A 21,129-nucleotide genomic window follows, 5' to 3' on the forward strand; every position below is an offset into this window, starting at 1 on the left:
GCATAATGACAGAGGTCTCAATTATGTAGTTCTTTGCACTTTAATTAGATGTTTGATTTGCATAGTCACTGTATTTAAAAAACAACAACTAACTGTACTGTGCTTATGAACATCTCTACTCAGATTGGCTACTGTAATCCATCTGCTGCAATTAACTCCTGTTCTCACAATTTTATGCTGTTTATCACCAACTAAAATGCTGCCTGGATTCACTCAAGCTTTGGCTGAAGCAAATAAATTCCACAGTTTTCATGAAAGTAAAAAAAAAAAAAAAAAAAAATACCAAAGAGCAAGGAAAGCGGGGCTCTGAAATTGCCAAAAGTGTGTTGGTTTAAAAACAAAAAGAGTAAAAATGCTTGGGCTTGATTATCCATTCAGTTGTAAGCGCCACTTCAATGGGAGTTTCAAGCAACCTATGAGACAATCAGGCCCCCTTGACTCATTTCCTTCCTCTCTCATCCATCTCAACTTCTCCTCTTCCTTCCAAGGTCATAAAACCTCTTGTTCCTATATATCTTTACATTGGAAAGAAGATGCTGGAATTCTCCAAGTTAAATTGATAGACTTGTTTCTCTTTAAACCTGCTGACAGAGGTCAGCAGTACTTTATATCTAGGTTTTTAAATTTGCCTAAATGCTCTTTAAAAATAAGCAATGTATCAACAATTCTACAATATATCAGTTTGCTAACATAACACACACAAAAATCAGTTCCTAATTCAGCAAGTTATTTAAGCAATATGACTACTTATGTCCTTATAGTTATACAAAAGCGTAAGTACGTTGCTGAATCAGAGTTTTAGCAAGGAAATATTTTGGTATGCAGCTATCACAATTTATGAGAAGAACCTTTTACTAGGAAGCATCTATAAATAAGCCATTAAAAAAAGAGTTGTGCATCTAGGAAGCAGGCTCTTTAAATTTTATAAACTAAACTTTCAAAGTTCAATACAATATTTCCCAGAGTACATATTTGATACATTAAATAAGGAAATGTTCAAATCAAATATGCATCCTCTAGAATTAATGATTTTTTTGTATTTATCAAAAATAGATTTTAATTTGATTTTTTAAAACACACACAAATGTAAAAGCAGTAAAGTGCATTAAAAACAGAGCTGCAGTATCAAAAATAAAACCACAAAATTACCATGATTATTAAAAATAGAAAACCTGTGATGTACTGTATTCAAACGCCAATCCAGCTAAATTCTTCATGTAATCATTCTATTAGTCAGGAGCAATAAATGAGAAGTACTCTGCAGTGTTTCCAGTTCGGAAACTATACGTTAATAGTTTGGAGCACTGCAAATAAATTGAGTGAAAGAGCACTTGGCACCAGCCCAGCCCCCAGTTTGACCACTGCTAACATATATGTGGCTTTTTCAATTGATATGACTACCAGAAGCTTACCAAGTGGAATGCCTTACTATCTGGTTTAACTTTATGTTTTTCCATATATTTGATAAGGCTGCAGTTGGTATACCTGGGGGGAAAAAAAAGTATTGTATACATCAATATCAGTACTGGGCATTTTTAGAGAAAGTTAACCTAGTGCTTATGAAAGATACTGACTGACAGCTCTAAGACTAAAGCTCCGTTTTTGTCCATTGAATAGCTAAGGCACAGGCACCAACACCAGATGCTTCCTTGTTGACATTAGAGAAATAACACTTTTGTCCTCCTAGCATGCTTGTAAAACATACAAAACGACCACAAACAAAAGTTCTCTGAATGATTTACATGTGTCTCAAGTACCATTTGGATTAGACTTCCTTTTCAGCAAGTTTAAATATCATTTTATCAGTCTGTACTGTTTTAGTGCCAGCATGCATGGAGCTTAAATATTTAGTCAGCCCTTTCAACACTGTCCTAACAATACACTGGTTGCCTTTCAGAATCTCCCAAAATTCACTGCTTTTGGGATAGGCGCCCAGAGGCAATGCAACTGCTATTGTTTAAAACATAGTAGTTTAGTTGCAAGGCTAAACTGCAACAGGTCAGAACACGAATCTGCCCGGTGAGTGTGGACATATTAAGCCATTTGTATTAAATTGTTTCTATCCAACAGGTTCAAGTAGGAACAGTTCAGTTCTCTACTGCAGACAAAGACAAACTACTCTGTCAAGGTGACTAAACGCACTTCTAAGAGACCCCATTGCCTTCACCTCCCCATTTAGCTTTGCCCCATGTACTGAGGGTTTGTCTTCACTACTGGTAAATCGGCACTGCTGCGATCGATCCAGTGGGCATCGATTTAATGAGTCTAGTGCAGACGTGATAAGTTGATGGCAGAGTACTCTCCCGTCAACTTCCCTACTCCACCTCTCCGAGAGGCGGAAGCTATGTCGACGGGAGAGCATGCGTGGTGCAGATACCACTGTAAGTCCATCTAAGCTACTTCGACTTCAGTTACATCATTTATGCAACTTACCTCGTTAGTGTAGACCAAGCCTGAGACTGCCAATTATACTGACAGTTTGTGTGGAAGTAGAGACAGGCCACCAACTCTATTCACATATTTATCACAAAGGAACAATTTCCCATCACCGTAGACTTGGCACAAATCTGAAGTTGTAACATCTATGAAAGGCTGCGATTAGCAACCTCAAGAGTCATCCAGTTCCATTCACGTACATGATCAATTTCACATCTGCCACTTTACTTCTCATTTCACTATACAGTGCTTTCTGGATTCAGATAACCAGCATCTGGCTTCTAACATTTTCTACACTTGAACAGCCACAGTACACGGAGTTTTAAGCATCCTGGTATCCTTATTTCCTCCATCATCTAAGCCATAATAATTGCATATTAATCCTTTACCATAATAAGATGGTGCCTACTATAGCAAAGTATTTTTTAATAAGGTAATTATAATTAAGATAAAATAGACAACTAATCTTTCAAAAAAGCTCAGCAAAACTTTAACTTACGTGTTTCTTCTGAAATCTTTCATTAATGTTGAATGTTCAGGCATCTTTTTTATGTCCTCCCAATCTTTATCTGCAAGATCAACATGCATTAGTACTTTCTCATATGCCTTTTTAAGGCGTTTGTATCAGGGTGACAATTTGTTCAACAGGAAATCACAAAGACAAACTGACAAGCCAGCTTGAGTCAGTCCCAACCCACAGGAACTACCTTCATTGCTCACTAAGATGGATAATGAGGCCCAAAGATGCAGTATACTCCACTCCTCCTAAAAAGTTGCCTTGGACAAGTGAGTCACACCAAGTCAAACCCACCATGATCAACCACAACCACCATATCAGAGAACCCAAAAGGAAATCAGTGGCGGTATCATTTCCTCCTCTCAGCCTTTCCTGTTCTAACTACCCCAAGTTCCTAATGGCTTAATGAAGTGGTTCTGCGTGATCTGTTTTGCCATTAGGATGCTTGGGATGGCATTACCCATCATTTGCAGCAGCCATTGTAGCTGCATCCACGCTCAACAAATATAAAAGTTTTAGCCAATTCTATCCCAGACACATGCTGTAATTAAAGGATATATGTCAGCAATGATTAAGGTATATTATCAAGTGCAGACTATGGATAAGGAACCTATTTCTCAATTTATTAATATATAAGGCAAAAAAAAAAAAATCAAATAACTGTTAAAACTATTTTAATGTGACCCTGAAGTTTGTGATGTATCTTTCACTTTGTAAGTAATTTTTAAGCATATAGTCAATCCCAAAACTCCAAGTCGGTAGCTTCTTTTTCTTCTGAATTATTTTCCTATTCTCTGGGATGGCATTTACCATTTTCCTGCAGACAAAGAACCATGTTTCTGGCGTAGAGACTATATGACATTCTCCTGTACCCGTGGATTTGAAAAAATCTAGCCATCTGTATAATTTAGGTTTGTACTCCTGGAACTTTATGAGCTGCAGAACTTTACAACTGTTTATAATTGCATGGCATTAATGACAGAGAATAGACATCAACCTGAAAAACTGAGGACTTTGCTGGTCCATCTAGATAGAAGATGAGGTCAAAAATCTAGAACCAACTACGGAGGGAATTTATCTAATTGTTTCCTGCTTTGCATGTTATCTTTATTTCCTTTTCCTCCCTCTCATATTTGTCTGTTTTTGCACCAGATTAATGGTTTTATAATGGCAAATGGCAAATGATACAATAAAAGGTTTTAAAGTAATAAAATGGTAAACAATTATATTCTTGGGTAAGAAGTGGGGACCTTCACACCAAGATCAACTGTTCACACAATGCAATCCAAACTTATTACAAAACATTAATACAATACTATATATTTACATGGAACTTCACAAAGACAATCTCTGCCCCCAAAAAGTTTATCTTTCTTTATTTAGACTCTAAAGACACACACACAAAAAAAGTTTAGCAGTGAGAGAAGAATGGATTGCTTAAAGAAATCCGCTTTAAGGAAATTTTTTGAAGGAGGAAAGCGAAGGCACTAGATAGATGGGGAAAGGAAGATTGTTCCACAAGTTGGGAGTAGCATGATAGAAGGCATGAAGCCAAAAGTGGGAAATGGAAATTAAGTGTTCAGAAAAAAACAGAAAAAAGTGACTAGGGGGTGAATATGAAGGTGGGGAAAAGAGTTTGAACTTCTTGTGATAAGAGGCAGGAAGCCAATGAGATTCTAACAAGGTGATGGAAGAACAAGACTATTTGTAGAAGCCTGTTGAATGGACTCTGCATGATGGAGGGAATAAACACAATGGAGGAGAGAGGGATCAAATATTAAAATAAGGCCTCTATCATTTTGACAACACACCAGTAGCCACATAAACACCAGAAGACATCCCACTAACCCAACAGATGTTCAGGGGTATCCAAACAAGGTACTACCAAGGGTTGAGGGAAAGGCATAGCAAAAGGCTCGCTGTTCGGAATTTGCTTTGGGTCTGGGCTTAGGCCTGACCCTCAGTTTTCTGGTTAGACAAAAGCAGTTTTTCCAAATCAAGACACACTAGTATATTTTCTGCCACAACAGAAAACTGAAAATGAAAATGCAAAATCGTTGATTTTTGCAATAATTAAACATTTGCAAAAGATTTACCAGTAGGTGCAATACTTTTTGCCCAGATCTGCCAGTCCTCTGTAAAGTTTAAAGTATATAAGAAACAACACTGAGGAGATACCCAGAAATACTGCTAATGTTTTTATTTCCCTGTAAGAAAATTCAGTCCTTTTAAATATGGTAAAATATTGAATATACATACAGATGTTACAAAGTCAATCCTATTAGTAGTAGTAGTAGTAATATAAAATTCCACTTGGTAGCAGCATTATGTTTAGACTCTCTCTCGATTTTGCAATTCATGAAACAAAGATTATATTTGAACAGCTTTATTGCTTTGATCAGCTGCAACCTTCATATGCAAAGACAGCAACAATTTCAAATACACGTATCTTGGTTTGAATAGCAGTAATTAAAAAAAATCCACACACAATATGTACCTGCAGGAAATCCCATTACATTGAATATTCTGTCCAGCTGGTCATGGTGATAAGGATTACTAGTTTTGATGTCCTCTTGTCGACAGTGGAATATTGGCTCTGATGTTAGCAGCTCTGCAAATATACACCCTATCGCCCAAATATCTTTTTAAAAAAGGAGAAAAGAAATAAAATCAAACGGATTTTTCCAAAAGAAAACACAGATCTTTGTCAGGTAGAAGTATAATTCTTAAATATCTTATAAATTCTAAGAAATAAGGCTCCTGGATGTCAAGTATTCAAGTGGAACTAGAGATTTCTATTACAAGATTGCAACACTTCAAATTTTACCTTTAGGCTGCAATCATCTGTGTACAGCACAGTAAGTAATTCATTTTGCAGAATGCACAGTAATTTTATATGATGAGAGCTGAGAAAGCATGCAATATCTTAAAAGTTTGCAACTACTAGTCATTGGGACTAGAAGTTAGTTGACCAACTGGGGAACTGTCTATAAATCTTAACTAAATAAACAAATCAAATCTTGATTTTATCACTTTTCACCTTCGCCATTTCACTTTTATGTTGTATCCCTTTCCCCTGCCCTTTGCCTTTTTTACATTTCAAAACTTCAGAGGCCCATAGGTGCTCCTATATACTAATAAATTCCTAAAAAGGTATGTGTTCAAAAGAATTTTTCATAAGGAAAAAATGTTGACTTTTCTCTACAAAAGCTCAGAGATAACTCACTTTCAAAACTTCATCTCCCAAACTGAAAAACATGACAGAAATAAGGAACAATCCCCCTTTTTAACCACTATTAGAATGTCATGTCACATTGCCCCTTTCAAGAGCATTAAAATTAAGAGTATATACATATATGTACTGCTTATATACATATTTAAGATACTTTCCAAAATCAAGACATGCTTAGGAAAAACTTTTAATCTTCCTGTTATGCCTTAGTTTGTAAATTCAGTAGACACATTGCATTTTCTAGATCACATTTGCTATAGTGTGCATTTATAAGATATCTAACTAATGTACCGTTGTGCTCAGCAGCACCTTGAGTGAGTAATAAAAGGCCATGAACAAGGACGGAACCAAATGATGTACACAGCGTAATTTCACCATTCAATTTTCACATAAAGTGAGTTTTTATCTATATTGAAAAAAAGTTATGAGCTAAAGCCCATGAGTTTCTCTGCAGCTCCACGTGCTGCAAGCAGAAAATAAATAGCTGATACATTGCTGTAGAAGGAGGAAATAATAGGATGACAAGCAAAGGTTTAGAGAAAAAGAGAAGAGGTTAATAGGTTAAAAAAAATGTATTTAATGGTGAGAATATTCTTGGTTAAAAAGTTGGCAGTAATAGTTGGTGGAATTTTTTTTAAGGTGTTCAACCTAAAAAGGCAGTAAAATAATTAACATTTTCCATTGGAATTACACATGGGTGAGGTATAAGAGAATGCTTTACAGGACCAATAATTTATGCACAAGTGTCTTAAAGTATGTCTACACTGCAATAAAACAACTGTGACTGGCCTGGTTCACGGGGCATGGGCTGCAGTGCTATAAAATTGCAGTGTAGATGTTTGGGCTTAGACTGGACCCCGCAAGTGGGGAGGGTCAGAGGCTGGGCCAGCGGCTGGGCCAACAATGGGTGTTTTACTGCAGAACAATATCCATGTGGTTCACAGAATGATTAAAATGCACTAGTGAAAGAAGAGAAGGTCACTCACCATGTGCAGTAACTATAGCTCTTTGAAATGTGTCCCCCTATGGGTGCCCCACTCTAGGTGAGCTTTCGCCCAATGGGTAGGTAGCAGTGTCTGTTCAGCCCATGCACGCACCCCCTGCAGTCTTGTGCCCTGCACGAGTCTATGTAGAGTTGCATAGGCAAACCTCCCTCATCGCCTTCTCTACCGCAAAGCCTGTTGAACTCCGAAGCAGAGAGGAGGAGGGCAGGTAGTGGAGCACCCATAGGGGGATACATCTCAAAGAACCACAGTTATTGCACAGGGTGAGTCTCCTTCTTTGAGTAGTGTCCCTTTGTGTGCTCCACTCTAGGTGACTATCGAGCAGTACTGTCTACGGAGGGGTGGGGCTTCGGAGTCAAGTCAAAGATTGAAGGTAGAACAGTAGAACCAAATATGGCATGAGAAACTGAGGCATGTGTGACTGCACGGGGTTCAGCAAATGAACGAATGAATGAATGTTCAAGTCACAGCTCTACATATTTCTGTGACTGGGAACGTTCTTAAGAAAGCCTGTAGAGAGGGATCTCATGGAGTGACTTAATACTTCAGAGGTAGGTTGAAGATCATGAGACTGATAGCAGTAGGTAATGCAGCCAGATACCCATCTAGAGAATCTTTGCTTGGAAATCGGAGATTCCTTCATTCTGTCTGCAATGGAGAGAAAAAATATAGGAGATTTCTTAAAGGGCTTAATCTTGTCTAAGTAAAAGGCTAATGCCCTCCTGACATTGAGTGTATGTAATGTTGCATCTCGTTTATCCCAATGTGGCTTAGGGAAGAAAACTGGAAGGTGGATAGATTGATTTATGTAGAAGTCCAAACATACCTTTGTCAGGAATTTGGGATACGGTCGCAGTGTGATATTCTTAAAGAAGGTTGTGGGGGTGGGGTATGTCATTTTAGCCCCTATTTTACCCACTCTTCTTCGAGCAGAAGTAATGGCTACTAAAGGCAGTTTTCATAGACAGGGTAGAAGGGAGCAGCTGGCCATCGGTTCAAAGGGAGGCCTTGTAAGACATCTGAGTACCAAGTTGAGGTACCATGCCAGTGGAGGGCATCTGATTAGTGCGATGATGTTGTCCAGTCCCTTGAGAAACTTCCTCATTGTAGAATGAACGAAGATGGAAAAACCCTCTACCATATGATGGAAGGCCATAATAGCTGCCAAACGCATGTTTATGAAGTTTAAAGATAATCCTGTCATTTTTAGCTCTAAGATGTAATCTAGTACAAATGATAAGAGAGAAGATGGAGGTGAAAGATGTTTTTATGTCACCCCAGTGTTTGAATTTCATCCACTTTTGAGTATATGCGTCACAAGTAGATCGTTTCCTGCTATGTAACAGCACTCTCTTTACATCCTCAGAACGGGTTGTTTCTAACTTTGCAAACCATCTAGCACAGGGGTGGGCAAACTTTTTGGCCCAAGGGCCACATCTGGGTGGGGAAATTGTATGCAGGGTCATGAATGTAGGGCTGGGGCAGAGGGTTGGGGTGCAGGAGGGGGTTCAGGGCAGGGGGTTGGGGTGCAGGAGGGGTGAGGTGGGGGCTCAGGGCAGGGGGTTGGGGTGCAGGAGAAGTGCAGCAAGGGGCTCAAGGGAGAAGGTTAGGGGGTTCAGAGCAGGGGGTTGGGGTGCAGGAGGGGTGCGGGGTGCAGGAGGGATGCGGCAGGGGTTGGGATGCGGGGTGCAGGAGGAGTTCGGGGTGCAGGCTCCGACCTGGCGCTGCTTACCTCAAGTGGCTCCGGGGTGGCAGCGGCACGCAGCGGGGCTAAGGCAGGCTCCCTGCCTGCCCAGGCCCCATGCCGCTCCCAGAAGCAGCCAACATGTCCGGCAGTGGCTCCTGGGGGTGGGGTGGGGCAGGTGGCTCGTTTGTGCGCTGCTCTCGCCTGTGGGTACCACCCCCGAAGCTCCCATTGGTGCCGGGAGTGGTGCGGGGCCAGGGCAGGCAGGGATCCTGCCTTAGCCTTGCTGCACCATGGGGCTGGCAATCCTGCGGGCCGTAGTTTGCCCTCCTCTGATCTAGCAGCCATGCCTTGATCAAAAGAACCCCAAGGTTGGGGGTGATGGATTTGACCAGCATCCTGAGAGAGAAGATGGAGAACAGTCTGGAGAGTGATCAATTGACAAGCAGTGAGCTGATACAGGTAAGGAAACCATGTTTGTCTTGACCTTGTCTGAACAAAGAGAATAACTTTGGCTTTAGCTTTCCTTATCTTGAACAGCACCTTGGATATGAAGGAAGTCGGGGAAAATGCATACAGAAGGCTTGACTCTAACGAAGGAGAAAGGCATCTCCCAGGGAGCGGGTGATCCAGACTTCCTCAAGAGCTTCTTGTCCTTGGCTGGGGAGAACAGGTCTATCTGTGGGATGCCCCAACACTAAAATATGCGTATAGTATAGTATAGTGGGATCTATCTCCCATTCATGATCTTATGAGAGGTGTCTGCTGAGAGCATCCACTGCATTGTTTTGTATGCCCAGAAGGTAAGCTGCTGAAATGTTGATTTAGTTTCATATGCACCAATTCGGTGCAAAAGGAAGACAAGCTTGTTCCCCCTTGACAGTTTATGTAAAACATGCATGACATATTGTCCATCATAATCTTTAGGCATTTGCCCCGGTCAGCGGGAGGAAATGGATATAGGCATTTCTGATGGCTTTGAGTTCCAGCAAGTTGATGTGAAGGATAGACTCGAGAGGAGACCACCTGCCTTGAATAGTGTGAGCAGAATCTAGGTGAGCTCCCCATCCCAGTAGGAGTGCATCCATTATTATTTCTGATGTTGGAGATGGCTGAGCAAAGGGGTTCCATGAACAAACATTATGTGGGTTCTTCCACTAGTTGAGGGATTTTTTTTTTCTCCTGCCAAAGGCATGGAGAGTTGTTTGCTTGATGAATCAACACTTCTGAGCCAGCCCTTGGAGGCAGTGCACGTGAAGACTTGCATGATTTATTACGAAGGTGCCAGCTGCCATATGTCCGAATAACTGGAGATAATTTTTGGCTGATATTTCAGGGCTGACTTGGACTATAGTGCCTAAATTGGTTATGGACCTGTGTGACGGGAGGAATGCATTGGCCGTTACAGCATCAAGGCAAGCTCCTATGAACTCCAGAGTTTGCACCAGAGTTAGGGTGGAATTTCGGATGTTTAATTGTAGTCCCAGTCTGAGAAACAGGCCTATGGCCCTCTGAGTGGCTGTTGAAGCATTGTTAAAAAACCGCTCTTTGAACAGGCAATCGTCAAGGTGGGGGGGGTGGGGAAATCACAGTTCCTCATCTGTGAAGATGAGCCGCTACCACTGAAAGAATTTTTGAGAACACTCTGGGTGCAGATCAGAGACCGAACGGGAGCACCATGTATTGAAAGTGCTCTTGACCCAGAGTGAAGTGTAGGAAACTTCTGCGCTGGGGTGGATCGCTATATGGAAGTAAGCATCTTTAAGGTCAAAAGCCAAGAACCAATCACCAATCAATGATGGAATTATTGCTGCAAGAGTTACCATTTTGAACCTCTGAATCTTTACAATCTGTTGAGAAATCTTAGCTCTAGAATAGGTCTCAACCACCTTTCTTTTTTGGAGCCAGGAAGTACCTGGAATAAAATCCTTTCCCTCTGTGTTGCATGGGAACTGGTTCTATAGCACCCAGATTTAGGAGACTGTCAATTTCATGTTGCAAAAAGTGCTTGTGAGAGGGGTCCCTGAAGAGGCACGGGGAAGGGGTCGTATACAGGGAGGGAGGTAAAGTGGATGGAGCATCCTGTTGAAATGATCTCTAACACCCACTTGCCCGTACTGATTATGATGGTATATACACAACTATGGTCACCATTTTTATGAGACTATGATAAATTTTATAAAAAGTATGCCTTGTGAAGTATCATTTGAAATGTCATAATCTGCTGAACATTATTGTCCTGGTAAAATAAATGTATCAACATTGTATGTGAAGCTATAAGATTCTACTATGTATCATTGCTGTAACATTCTCCAAGTTTCAGAAAAGCAGGCCCAAACCAGTTTCTCAGGAACAAAGGACAGACCAACACCCAGAGATGTTAAAGGGCTATCACCTGCTTAAGTAGTCATTCTCCATTAATGGGGAAGGTGTAAACAAGAAATTTACATTCCATCACAAGGATGGTTCAAACCTCATGTCCACAACAGACTCAGTGTCACCATGACTCAGCAAGGATATTTCTAGCACAAAAAAATTGAATTATAAAGAGGGGAGGAAAACACTTGACTTCACTCCTCCTCCCATGTCTCTGCTCATGACATCAATGAATACCCGAAGGACCCTGAACTAAGGGGGAGGAGTCTCAGGCTGAAAGGAGGCCCAGCCTATACAATTTACTGTAGCATATGGTGAGGAAAACCTTTGCTTTGAATTTGTTAAGTTAGCCATTAAATTGTGTTTTATCTTTTATTTCTTTTTGTAACTGATCCTGACTTTTATGCATCATTACTTGTAATCACTTAAAATCTATCTTTCTGTAGTTAATAAACATATCTTATTGTTTTAGCATAACCAGTGTGTTTGGATTAAAATATGTGGGAAACTCCATATGGGATAACAAGATTGGAGCATATCATTTTCCTCTGATGAAATGATGGACTTTCTAAGAGCTTGCATTGTTCAGTAGTGTACTGGACATTTCTGGGGGGAAGTCTGGGACTAGAGAGATTGCAGTTTAATTCATGAGTGGCTAGTTAGCAGCACTCAATACTGTGCAGCTGGGAGTGGTTTTACATGCTAGAGGCTATGTATGAACAGGCCAGGAGTGGATGTTCTTACAGCAAAGCAGTGTAAGAGGCACCCCAGGCAGGAGCACTGAGGGGACACAGCTGTTTAACAGTTCAGACTGTACCCTGGGGAATGTCACAGTGATATGTTCCCAGTTCTGATGGAAATGAAAAAGGTGGTCACCAAAGCAAAGGAGACATCCAGACTGTTGCAGCAAATAAGAGTGGGGGGTAGTAACTCAGCACCTTGACCAGCCCTTCAAAATTGGTGTTTCGAAGTTGTGGGTTGTGAGGTTGATGTTGGAGAAGTAGCTGGTCTCCTCTCCTGGAACTGTTCTCGCTTATGCTGGGGTACATAATGTTTCTGGGAGGCAGGAAGCTGGGTGGGACGAGATCTCTGTGCCATCTGGGCCTTACTGAACTTTCTTTTTTATGCAGGGGTGTAAATTCCCAGAGAGCGCAAGGTGGCTCTTGAGTCTTTTAAGGCATGCAGAGATTTGATCACTTTTTTCTGCAAACAACTATGATCCATCAAAATGAAGATCCTCAACCAAATTTTGGACTTCCCTCAGAAAACCTGAGAGCTGAAGCCAGGAGGCCCTCCTCACGTCTAACACCCTGGAGACTGAATAAGCAGCTGTATCAGTGGCGTCCAGAGAGGCCTGCAGAGATGTTCTTGCAAACAGTTGGCCCTCTGCAATGATTGCCTGGAATTGCTCCCTCTGGTCTGCTGAAAGATGCTCAATAAAGGCATTCAATTTTGAATAGTTAGCATGGCTGTTTTTCACCATGATGGCTTGATAATTGGCGATCCTAAATTTTAAGATAGCCAATGAATATGATTTATGGACAAATAAATCAAGATGCTATAGGTCTCTATTGTATCGAGTAGATTTAGCATGGTGCCATCTGCCACGTTCATTCACAGCATCGACCAAACAGGATAAAATAATTCAGAGTCCTTAGAGGAAACATAATATTTGTTGTCTGCCCTCTTACAGGTAGGTGGTATTGTGGCTAGGGGTATGCCAAATTATTTTTGCAGGGTCTAGGCCACATTAATGATGCAGACAGATGATTAAGTGTGCAGAATGTCAAGTGTGCTGCAACTCCTTAACTTCCTCCAGGGGAATTTGCAAGGAGACGCTATCCTTTTAATGAGATCCTGGAACCCTTTAAAATCGTTGGCCAAGGACAGTATAGGAGGCATGACAGCTTCATCCGGGGATGAGGAAGAGAAGTGGTTGACCTGTTCGGAGACCACTGTATGGGGGAAATCCCCTGGCTCGGGTCAGAAGCTGGTCAGAGTGAACTCTCTACCATGAAGAGATGTAGTTTAAGTTCCTGGTTCTTTCTGGCCCTTGATTTTAACTGTAGACAGAAATTACACTTTTGGGGAACGTGTGACAGCCCCAGGCACTGAACACACTGGAAGTGTCCATGACTGACGAGGACGAGGATAGACTCTCAATATGAAAGGCAAAGTTTAAACCCGGGAGAACCAGGCATACCCTCCCAGGGTTTAAGTTCCCCTGAGAGGGAGGGGGGAAAAAAAAAAAAAAAGAGGTGAAGGGACAATAGTCCTTATTCTAATAGTATAAGTAATATTTTTTTTTTTTTTTTTTTTTAAGATTTTGTTTGTTTTTTAATCTATAAAATTACTACGGCTAACTAACACAAAGTAAACTAAGAACTAACTCTAACTAGTAAGAACAAGAGAAAAATACAGTTGAGGTAAGCTCAACTCAGATACTGCTGAGACTCCACCTCAGGTCGAGGCAGCTGAGAAAGACTTGAGGGCAGTTTGCCCACGCAGCTCTATATAGCCGCAGTGCAGGGCACGAGGCTGCAGGGGTTGCATGCATGAGCCAAATGGACATTGCTACCTAAAATCTCCAATCTGAAACATGTGGGGCACAAACGCACCTAGAGTTGAACACCTCTCGGGACACTACTTGAAGAAGTCCTTCTTAAGAGGGTTGCAACCTTTGGCAACTCCCTTTAGCAAGCCAAGTAGTCAAAGACAGCATGGAATGGAGAATTCCAGTCCCACCCCCCTTTTTTTCCTTCTGTGCCTCTATCACTCTTTTTAAAAGCTATTAAAAGCACTAAAGAGAACTTCATACTGCTGTCAAGCCTGCTCTGTGATAGTTTGTACCACTGCCACACACAGTCTCCTCTCTCTTACGTTTGGCATTTTTCACAGACTGACAGCAAGTGCTGACTGTGGCAGAGTAGTGTGACGTTGTGCAGTCTATATGGTTTTATAAAAACATGATAGTAAGTGAATATAATGTAACTGGGATATGCTTCATGCAAAAGGTCTCTTGTAAGGTATCATTACAAAGCTTATAATCCACTGAGTATGATCATCCGATTTGTATAAATGTACCACTCTTGTATCTAAAACTAGAAATATAAAATATAACTCTGAGGGCCTATTGTAATTATGTAAAGTGTGGGTCATTAATGATGGTTTGGAATCTTGATGACTCCCATTAACAAGGACCATTGTCTGCAGATGGCTGTGTTTACCTGTGAGTCTTCCTGTATCTGTGTGTGCTGGCAAGTGGGCAATGAAGTCTTGCAGTGACATGTGATCATGTCACCTGAACTGGAATCCATCTTTAACCTGGTGCTTTTCCAGTGAGGGGGGGTGGAAACCCAGAGGGACAAAGGGTTCCCGCCTTATGCAAAAGATATATAAAGGGGTGGAACAGAACAAAGGGGAGAGAGGAGCCATCATGAAGAATCCCCTAGCTATCACCTGAGCTGGAACAAGAGCTGTACCAAGGGAAAGAATTGTGCCCAGGCCTGGAAGGTGTCCAGTCTGAGAAACACTTACTGAAGCATCTCTGAGGGTGAGATTATCTGTATTTAGCTTGATTAGACATAGATTTGCGCATTTTATTTTATTTTGCTTGGTGACTTACTTTGTTCTGTCTGTTACTACTTGGAACCACTTAAATCCTATTTTCTGTATTTAATAAAATCACTTTTTATTTAGTAATTTACTCAGAGTATGTATTAATACCTGGGGGAGCAAACAACTGTGCATATCTCTCTATCAGTGTTATAGAGGGCGAACAATTTATGGGTTTGCCCTGCATAAGCTTTATGCAGGGTAAAACAGATTTATTTGGGTTTAGACCCCATTGGGAGTTGGACTTCTGAGTGCTAAAGACAAGCACACTTCTGTGAGCTGTTTTCAGGTAAACTTGCAGCTTTGGGACAAGTGATTCAGACCCTGGGACTGTGTTGCAGCAGACGGGAGTGTCTGGCTCAGCAAGACAGGGTGCTGGAGTCCTGTGCTGGCAGGGAAAACAGGAGCAGAGGTAGTCTTTTGCACATCAGGTGGCAGCTCCCAAGGGGGTTTCTGTGATCCAACCCGTCACAAGTAGATTCAGCAGTGCCATGCTTGAGCTGTTCAAAGCAGATCAATACCGGCATGGGCAATACTAGGAGGAAAGTGACTTCCCCCAACTTTGGTGCTTCTTCTAGATAGGTTCTTCCTCCATTCAAGTCTATCTTTCTATTGCTAATAACTTATCTTTAACTGCATTGAGTTAAAACTTCTGGGTGGCAACCCTCCCATTGAAAAGCAGGTTTAAACTAGTATCATTTTTCACAAGAAAATGCAAAGGTTTCTTCGGGGAAAAAGAAAACAAAAAATAGTAAATGAATGGTGTGTCATAGCCACATCAATCTTGACAGCTGCAGCATAGTTTCAGTGCAGCTAATACTGTCTCCAGTCTATACATTTCATAAACTGAAATATTGCTTTATGTATTTGTTAAACTCTAAGTAGTAAAAACCCAAAGTAATAAAACTAAAGTACTCTGTTCCCTGCTGTCATTTTCTGGATTTTGACAATTTTAAGAGGTGTGTCAATATTTCATTCTATTGCAAGTAGTAATATTCTTTTTGAAATTTCTAGTGATAAGAAACTATATAAAATTATACAGCAAGGACATCTGAGTTTATTATGTTTACTAGTCAGGAAAGAGTTTTAAGAATAGTATTTAAACTAAATAAAATGTCAGTGATTAATGTTTCTTCAAATAATTCAATGGTGTACTTTTCCACCTGTGTTTTCTCCCATACTTGTATTCACATGCCAACATTTCAGTAATTCAAGTATATTTTGCCTAAGTAACACATTAATAAATTAATAATTTTACTTACCAATAGCTTTGGTATAATGCCTTGCTCCAAGAAGTAATTCTGGAGCTCGATACCAGAATGTTACAACTACTGGATCCAAGTCTGCTAAAGGCTTCAGAGGTGAATTAAATAATCTGGCAAAGCCCATATCAGCTGCAAAATTAAAAAAAAAAATGCTTTAAAAAGTTAAGGAAACTTCACATTGATCAAATGAAATGATTGAGCTCATTTGTTAGATCTACCAAAATTGTGCTAAAAAGCAAACGCACTGTAGTAAATATGAATCCTGATAGTCTAACTTTACCATTTCCTTATAGTTTATGTTGCAATTATTCAGCATCATCACCTATGAAGTATATCATTATAAATCATTACTAAAGCAAGCCATTTAGAATCAAGAATTTACCACTGTTCTGAAAAAAGCATGTCAACTCGTGTAGCTCTCAGAACACTGGGTAAGTCCTTATTGGCCAGCCAGGGGGTCAGTTTTCTGCCTGGTGGAATATTCTATTATCACAGGGCTGTTTGTTCAGGAAACATTAAAGGGGGGGAAATGGGTGAAATAGTAATTCTGTAAAGGTTAGAATGATTTATAATACATACATGTATGACACAAGAACTACCTATGAAAAGCTGGTTGCAATTGAAGCAGGGTTTCCTTCACGCCCCAAACAAGAGGTGATTCCAATCATGAGGGTATCTTCTTCCCTGAAAGCCTCCTCTCAATTTAAATTGGTCACAAAGTATCACCAGTACCAAGATGAAACCATTTAAGCTATGCTTTTAAAATGTCTTCCATTTTGGGGAAATTTCCCTTTACTAATAAAACATTAAGAAAAATATTCTGTCTAAACTGCTTGTTGGGATTTGTAATCTACAGTTTCTCACAGAGCTATCTGAACTGACCAGAATTTAGATGGTACAGGACAAGATGGACAGAGGATTGAGAAGTGGGTATTCCCACTAAATCAGGTTTTCGAAGTCCCAAACACCGAAGAATTTGGTATGGTGGAATGGGGAGCCTATATATACTGAGTAGGACTGGGGAGGATTGTGAGGCCTATAGCAGTTTTGAGAGAGAAGGGGTTAAACCCATGCCACATGTAATAACTCAGCTACTGAGGAAAACTTGCAGAGTAAATACTCATATCTAATTTTGCTCCACAATCTAAAGTAACTATTTGCCTCTATGTGCCTCCCTACTTTAAATTATTTTATTGCATTTAAAAAGAGACATTTTATAATTTTCTATATTAAAAATCAAGATAACCCATGATATGAAGAATTCATAGATATCTATGAAAAAAATGTGGAAAAATACCCAGTAAAAAGTGGAGTCAAAATAGCATAAAAAGCCTATAAAGCTTATTTTATGTTAAATATACCAGTTATGTGTTTTTTTAAAAAGTATTAATACTAGAAGAGTGGAAGCCCTTGGTATGGGGAATACGTATGCATTCTTTTCTTACTGTTGCAAAAACATGTTAAAAATTGCAATTTTTTCAAACTGATAACACACCTAGAAATAAAGGCTTTTCTACTGTTGGGACTGGATGGCTCAGAGGACTGGTGGGCGGATGCAGAATCTTTCACCTGTCCATCAGCAATGTCTGACCAAATTTAGTAGAAATCTCAAGTTACTACCAAATGACTTGCGAAATAAGTTGGTGGTCTGTGAGCAAATACTAATGGATAATTGTCTACATCTCAAAAATCACCAACACAATTGACACTGAATGTGCCTGGAGACTGACCTACACGCTCACTCTTGGAAGTGCATGCTCCATGAAGATTAAGGTAATGGGAAGAAATGTTCACTTCTGCTGTCCATGCTGTTTTGCAGATAGAAGACCTTGGTCTCTATCGTCAATCTTACACCTCTAAAGGGTGCTAAAATTTTAAAGGGTGGGATTTTCTGACGTGCTCAGCGCTGATCTAATTCTACTCCTACTGAAGTCAATTCCCATTGACCTCAATGGGAGCAGAGTTAGGGCAGTGCCGAACACCTCAGGAAATTCCACCCTTGATTAGCAAATTAGTGATTAACAGTTGGTGTTTCAGATAAACAAAAACACCAAAGAATACAGAGTGACACTGTGGAAGAATCATCTCATAAAAGAAAAAGTCAGAGGGAAGTGAAAAACAATCTGTTTAAAAAAAAATTCTGCCAAACTGGACTGCCTGACTATATTAGTATAACAATACAGGGTGTGCATTAGAAGGCTATTGGTGCATCAATGATGAACTAGTGCATGCCACGGTGTGGCTCATTACTGTTAGACTATGGTTAGATTATTTTTAGTTACTTTTTAAAATAGACTTTATAGAACGATTTGGAGATTCTGCAAATTATCCTTTCACTGAGAAAAGTGGTTCACACCGGAAGATAAAATAGTGGGAAAGTTTCAGTTTCTTCCCCCCACCCTACTTCCCCCTCACCATTTTGAATATATTTAGTGTTAGTTCTTACCAAATGTCTCTCTCTTAATCAACATTTTCTGCACTTTTTAAGACTCCTTTTGCTTCCTGTGTCTCCCAGAAATCTGGCTACCCTTTCAAGGGCAGTTCGTAAATCAACAGTCACTCTCACTTTTATTATAAAATTTAATATTCGGAATAGTGAACAGTTCCCTATTTAGATTTTATAATACGGAGCAAGTTAGTGTCTTGGCACTTTGGTGGTAAAAATAGGTCATTTAAAATCTCACTTATTTTCCTTCACTCTTCCAAGCTGACCGTTATCTTTGTCCCATATTAATCCCCCTCCCAGCACGCACCCATATAATATAATGGCATAGGGATTTTTTCCCCCTTCTCATTGATGAGGCTGTAGCTGTGCACCATTGGGAATTGGTGCACAGGTATGATATCAAAAAGCCAGTCACTCAAAATAGCTTTTGATAAAGTTTCCAGACATATACTAATATTATTTTAAGTAACTATCTTAAGTGATGCAACTGCACCTTCAGAACATTCTAACTTAAATGCTACACTGGGACTTATCAAAGATATAACATACCAATTTTTACTCTTCCTCGCTCAGGACCTTCACCCATAACTAAAATATTAGCAGGTTTCTGTGGAAAAAAAATAAATATACAATACATATACCAAGATAAACCTAAATAACATTTGTCTCTGAAACAATACATTAGCTTTGTTTCACCAGTTTTAAACCAAATGCAGCATGATAACGTCATAGATGTTTACTTTGTGATAAAGCTGTGGAAGTATCCAAAACACAGGATTTCCTTTGCTACCTCTGCCTCTCAGGTTTTCCCTCACAATCTCTTTTTTCCAGGGCTTTTTAAATTATGTTCCCCAGACTAACTGCCATTGTGGTGTCTTTCTTCCACCCGCAACAGCAAGCAAGCAAGCAAGCAAGAGCCTTCAAGACTTCCAGCAACATCACTCTATGAACTGGTCAGCTCACCAGGGTGCACATCTGGTACTTCACTGCCTGTTCCCCATCCCACTTAAAAAACAACAACAAAGAACCCGGGTGTAAGATGTCATCTCTGCAACATATGTTTGGCCAAGGGTCATTAGGCACATCTTCAGACATACATTTTACATTAACAAGAAAACTTTCAAGATACAGGTTGAATATCAGTCACTATATAAATATATATTCCACAGAAAATCTACATAACCCATCTAAATTTACTATCCCAGATTGATATGGTACACTAATTCAGCCAGCTTTAAGACTTAAAATAAAAGCATATCCTTAAAACTATTGCTAAATGCTTCTCCCACTGCTATAATGGCTACCAAATATTAAGAAGTAGGACTCTTCTCTTCCTTTTCTCTATACTAAGGAAATGAATTAAAACATTATACTACAAAAGTAGCGTAGTCGAGCGTAAACTCAGGTACACTGAGTTTACCCACTTCTAATTTGGGAAATAGAGAGTTAAGTTGAGGTTAGTTTACTCACTGTTGTTGTTTTTTTTTACACCACTGATAGCAGACTTATAGGGACATCTACACTTCACTCTCCTTCTGGTGGCATGTAGAGTACATACTCTGCACACAGCCCTTGCATGGGTATAAGCAGCAGTGTAGGTGGTGAGGAACTGCTTAGGGGAGTAAAGAGACACCTGAACAAAGTGGGTATGAACCCTACATGCTCAAGCAGTGCTATCCCATCTAGACTGCTATTTTTAACAGGAAAAGACTCCAGCAGCTCCACACAGCCAGGTCCCTTCCACAGCCTTTCAATGATGTGTGTAGCTACACACCACACTGTAGAGGCAGCCTTCTATTCACTATGGTGTGTAGTTACACATACCCTATATGCTGCCACCAGTGGTGTGAAGTTAGATTACTCCCTGGGGAATTCTGCACCACTGCGCACGTGCAGAATTCATGTCCCCCATAGATATTTTTTTCTCCACAGAGCTGGAACTGCAGTTACATTTTTTGCCCACCAGGGGCTGCTGTGACAACAGAAAAGAGAACAGCCAGCTCACAGAGAGGATGCATCCCTCACAGAAGGGCCAGATGGAGGCGGCACGGGACAGACAGAGAGGGGCACACTGGGGGTCACAGACCCGGGTTCAGAAGGGCTAGTGGGGGGGGACAGACTGGGGTGCGGGCTCAAGTGCTGAAGGGGGCGGGCTGCAGAGCCATATGGGGATGGGGGAGGAGGGGCTGCAAGGACACACTGGGACAGGGGCAGATGTGTCTTACTGAATGCGAAAGGCTAGGAGTCTGCCACAGTCTGCATAGGGGAGGGTCCCAAACTCTAACAATTCCCCTACCCCCAAAAAACCTGTTCCATTCTTCTCCCACCCACAACCAACAACCCTCCAGGTTCACTCGCAGGCTCCTTCCCAATAATTGCTTCCCTCACCCTGAGCTCCTCCGTTACCCCGACTCCCCCAAGTCTTGCAGTGCTCCTGAAGGGTGCTGGGAAATAAGTTTCCGTATTGTAGTTTAAATGAATTATTACTAGAGCTGTCAATTAATTCCCCCAGGCGTACTAGATGTAGCCACAGAATTGGGCTGCTTATCATTAT

At 40.6% G+C, this 21,129-nt stretch overlaps 1 protein-coding gene across 2 annotated transcripts in view; it reads right to left on the bottom strand.

The window, feature by feature from the left end:
• CDK8 (cyclin dependent kinase 8) overlaps positions 1–21,129 on the bottom strand; it is a 171,986-nt gene that overhangs the window by 26,623 nt on the left and 124,234 nt on the right. For both annotated transcript variants that reach the window (XM_065410045.1, XM_065410036.1), the window contains exons 5-9: positions 19,125–19,182; positions 16,127–16,258; positions 5,451–5,594; positions 2,936–3,005; positions 1,413–1,485 (exon numbers count right to left, since the gene is read on the bottom strand). In XM_065410045.1, coding sequence (XP_065266117.1) covers positions 1,413–1,485; positions 2,936–3,005; positions 5,451–5,594; positions 16,127–16,258; positions 19,125–19,182 — 477 coding nt within the window. The remainder of the gene's footprint in view (positions 1–1,412; positions 1,486–2,935; positions 3,006–5,450; positions 5,595–16,126; positions 16,259–19,124; positions 19,183–21,129) is intronic.

Source organism: Emys orbicularis, chromosome 1 (genome assembly GCF_028017835.1).
Source record: "Emys orbicularis isolate rEmyOrb1 chromosome 1, rEmyOrb1.hap1, whole genome shotgun sequence".
Lineage (NCBI taxonomy): Eukaryota > Metazoa > Chordata > Testudines > Emydidae > Emys > Emys orbicularis.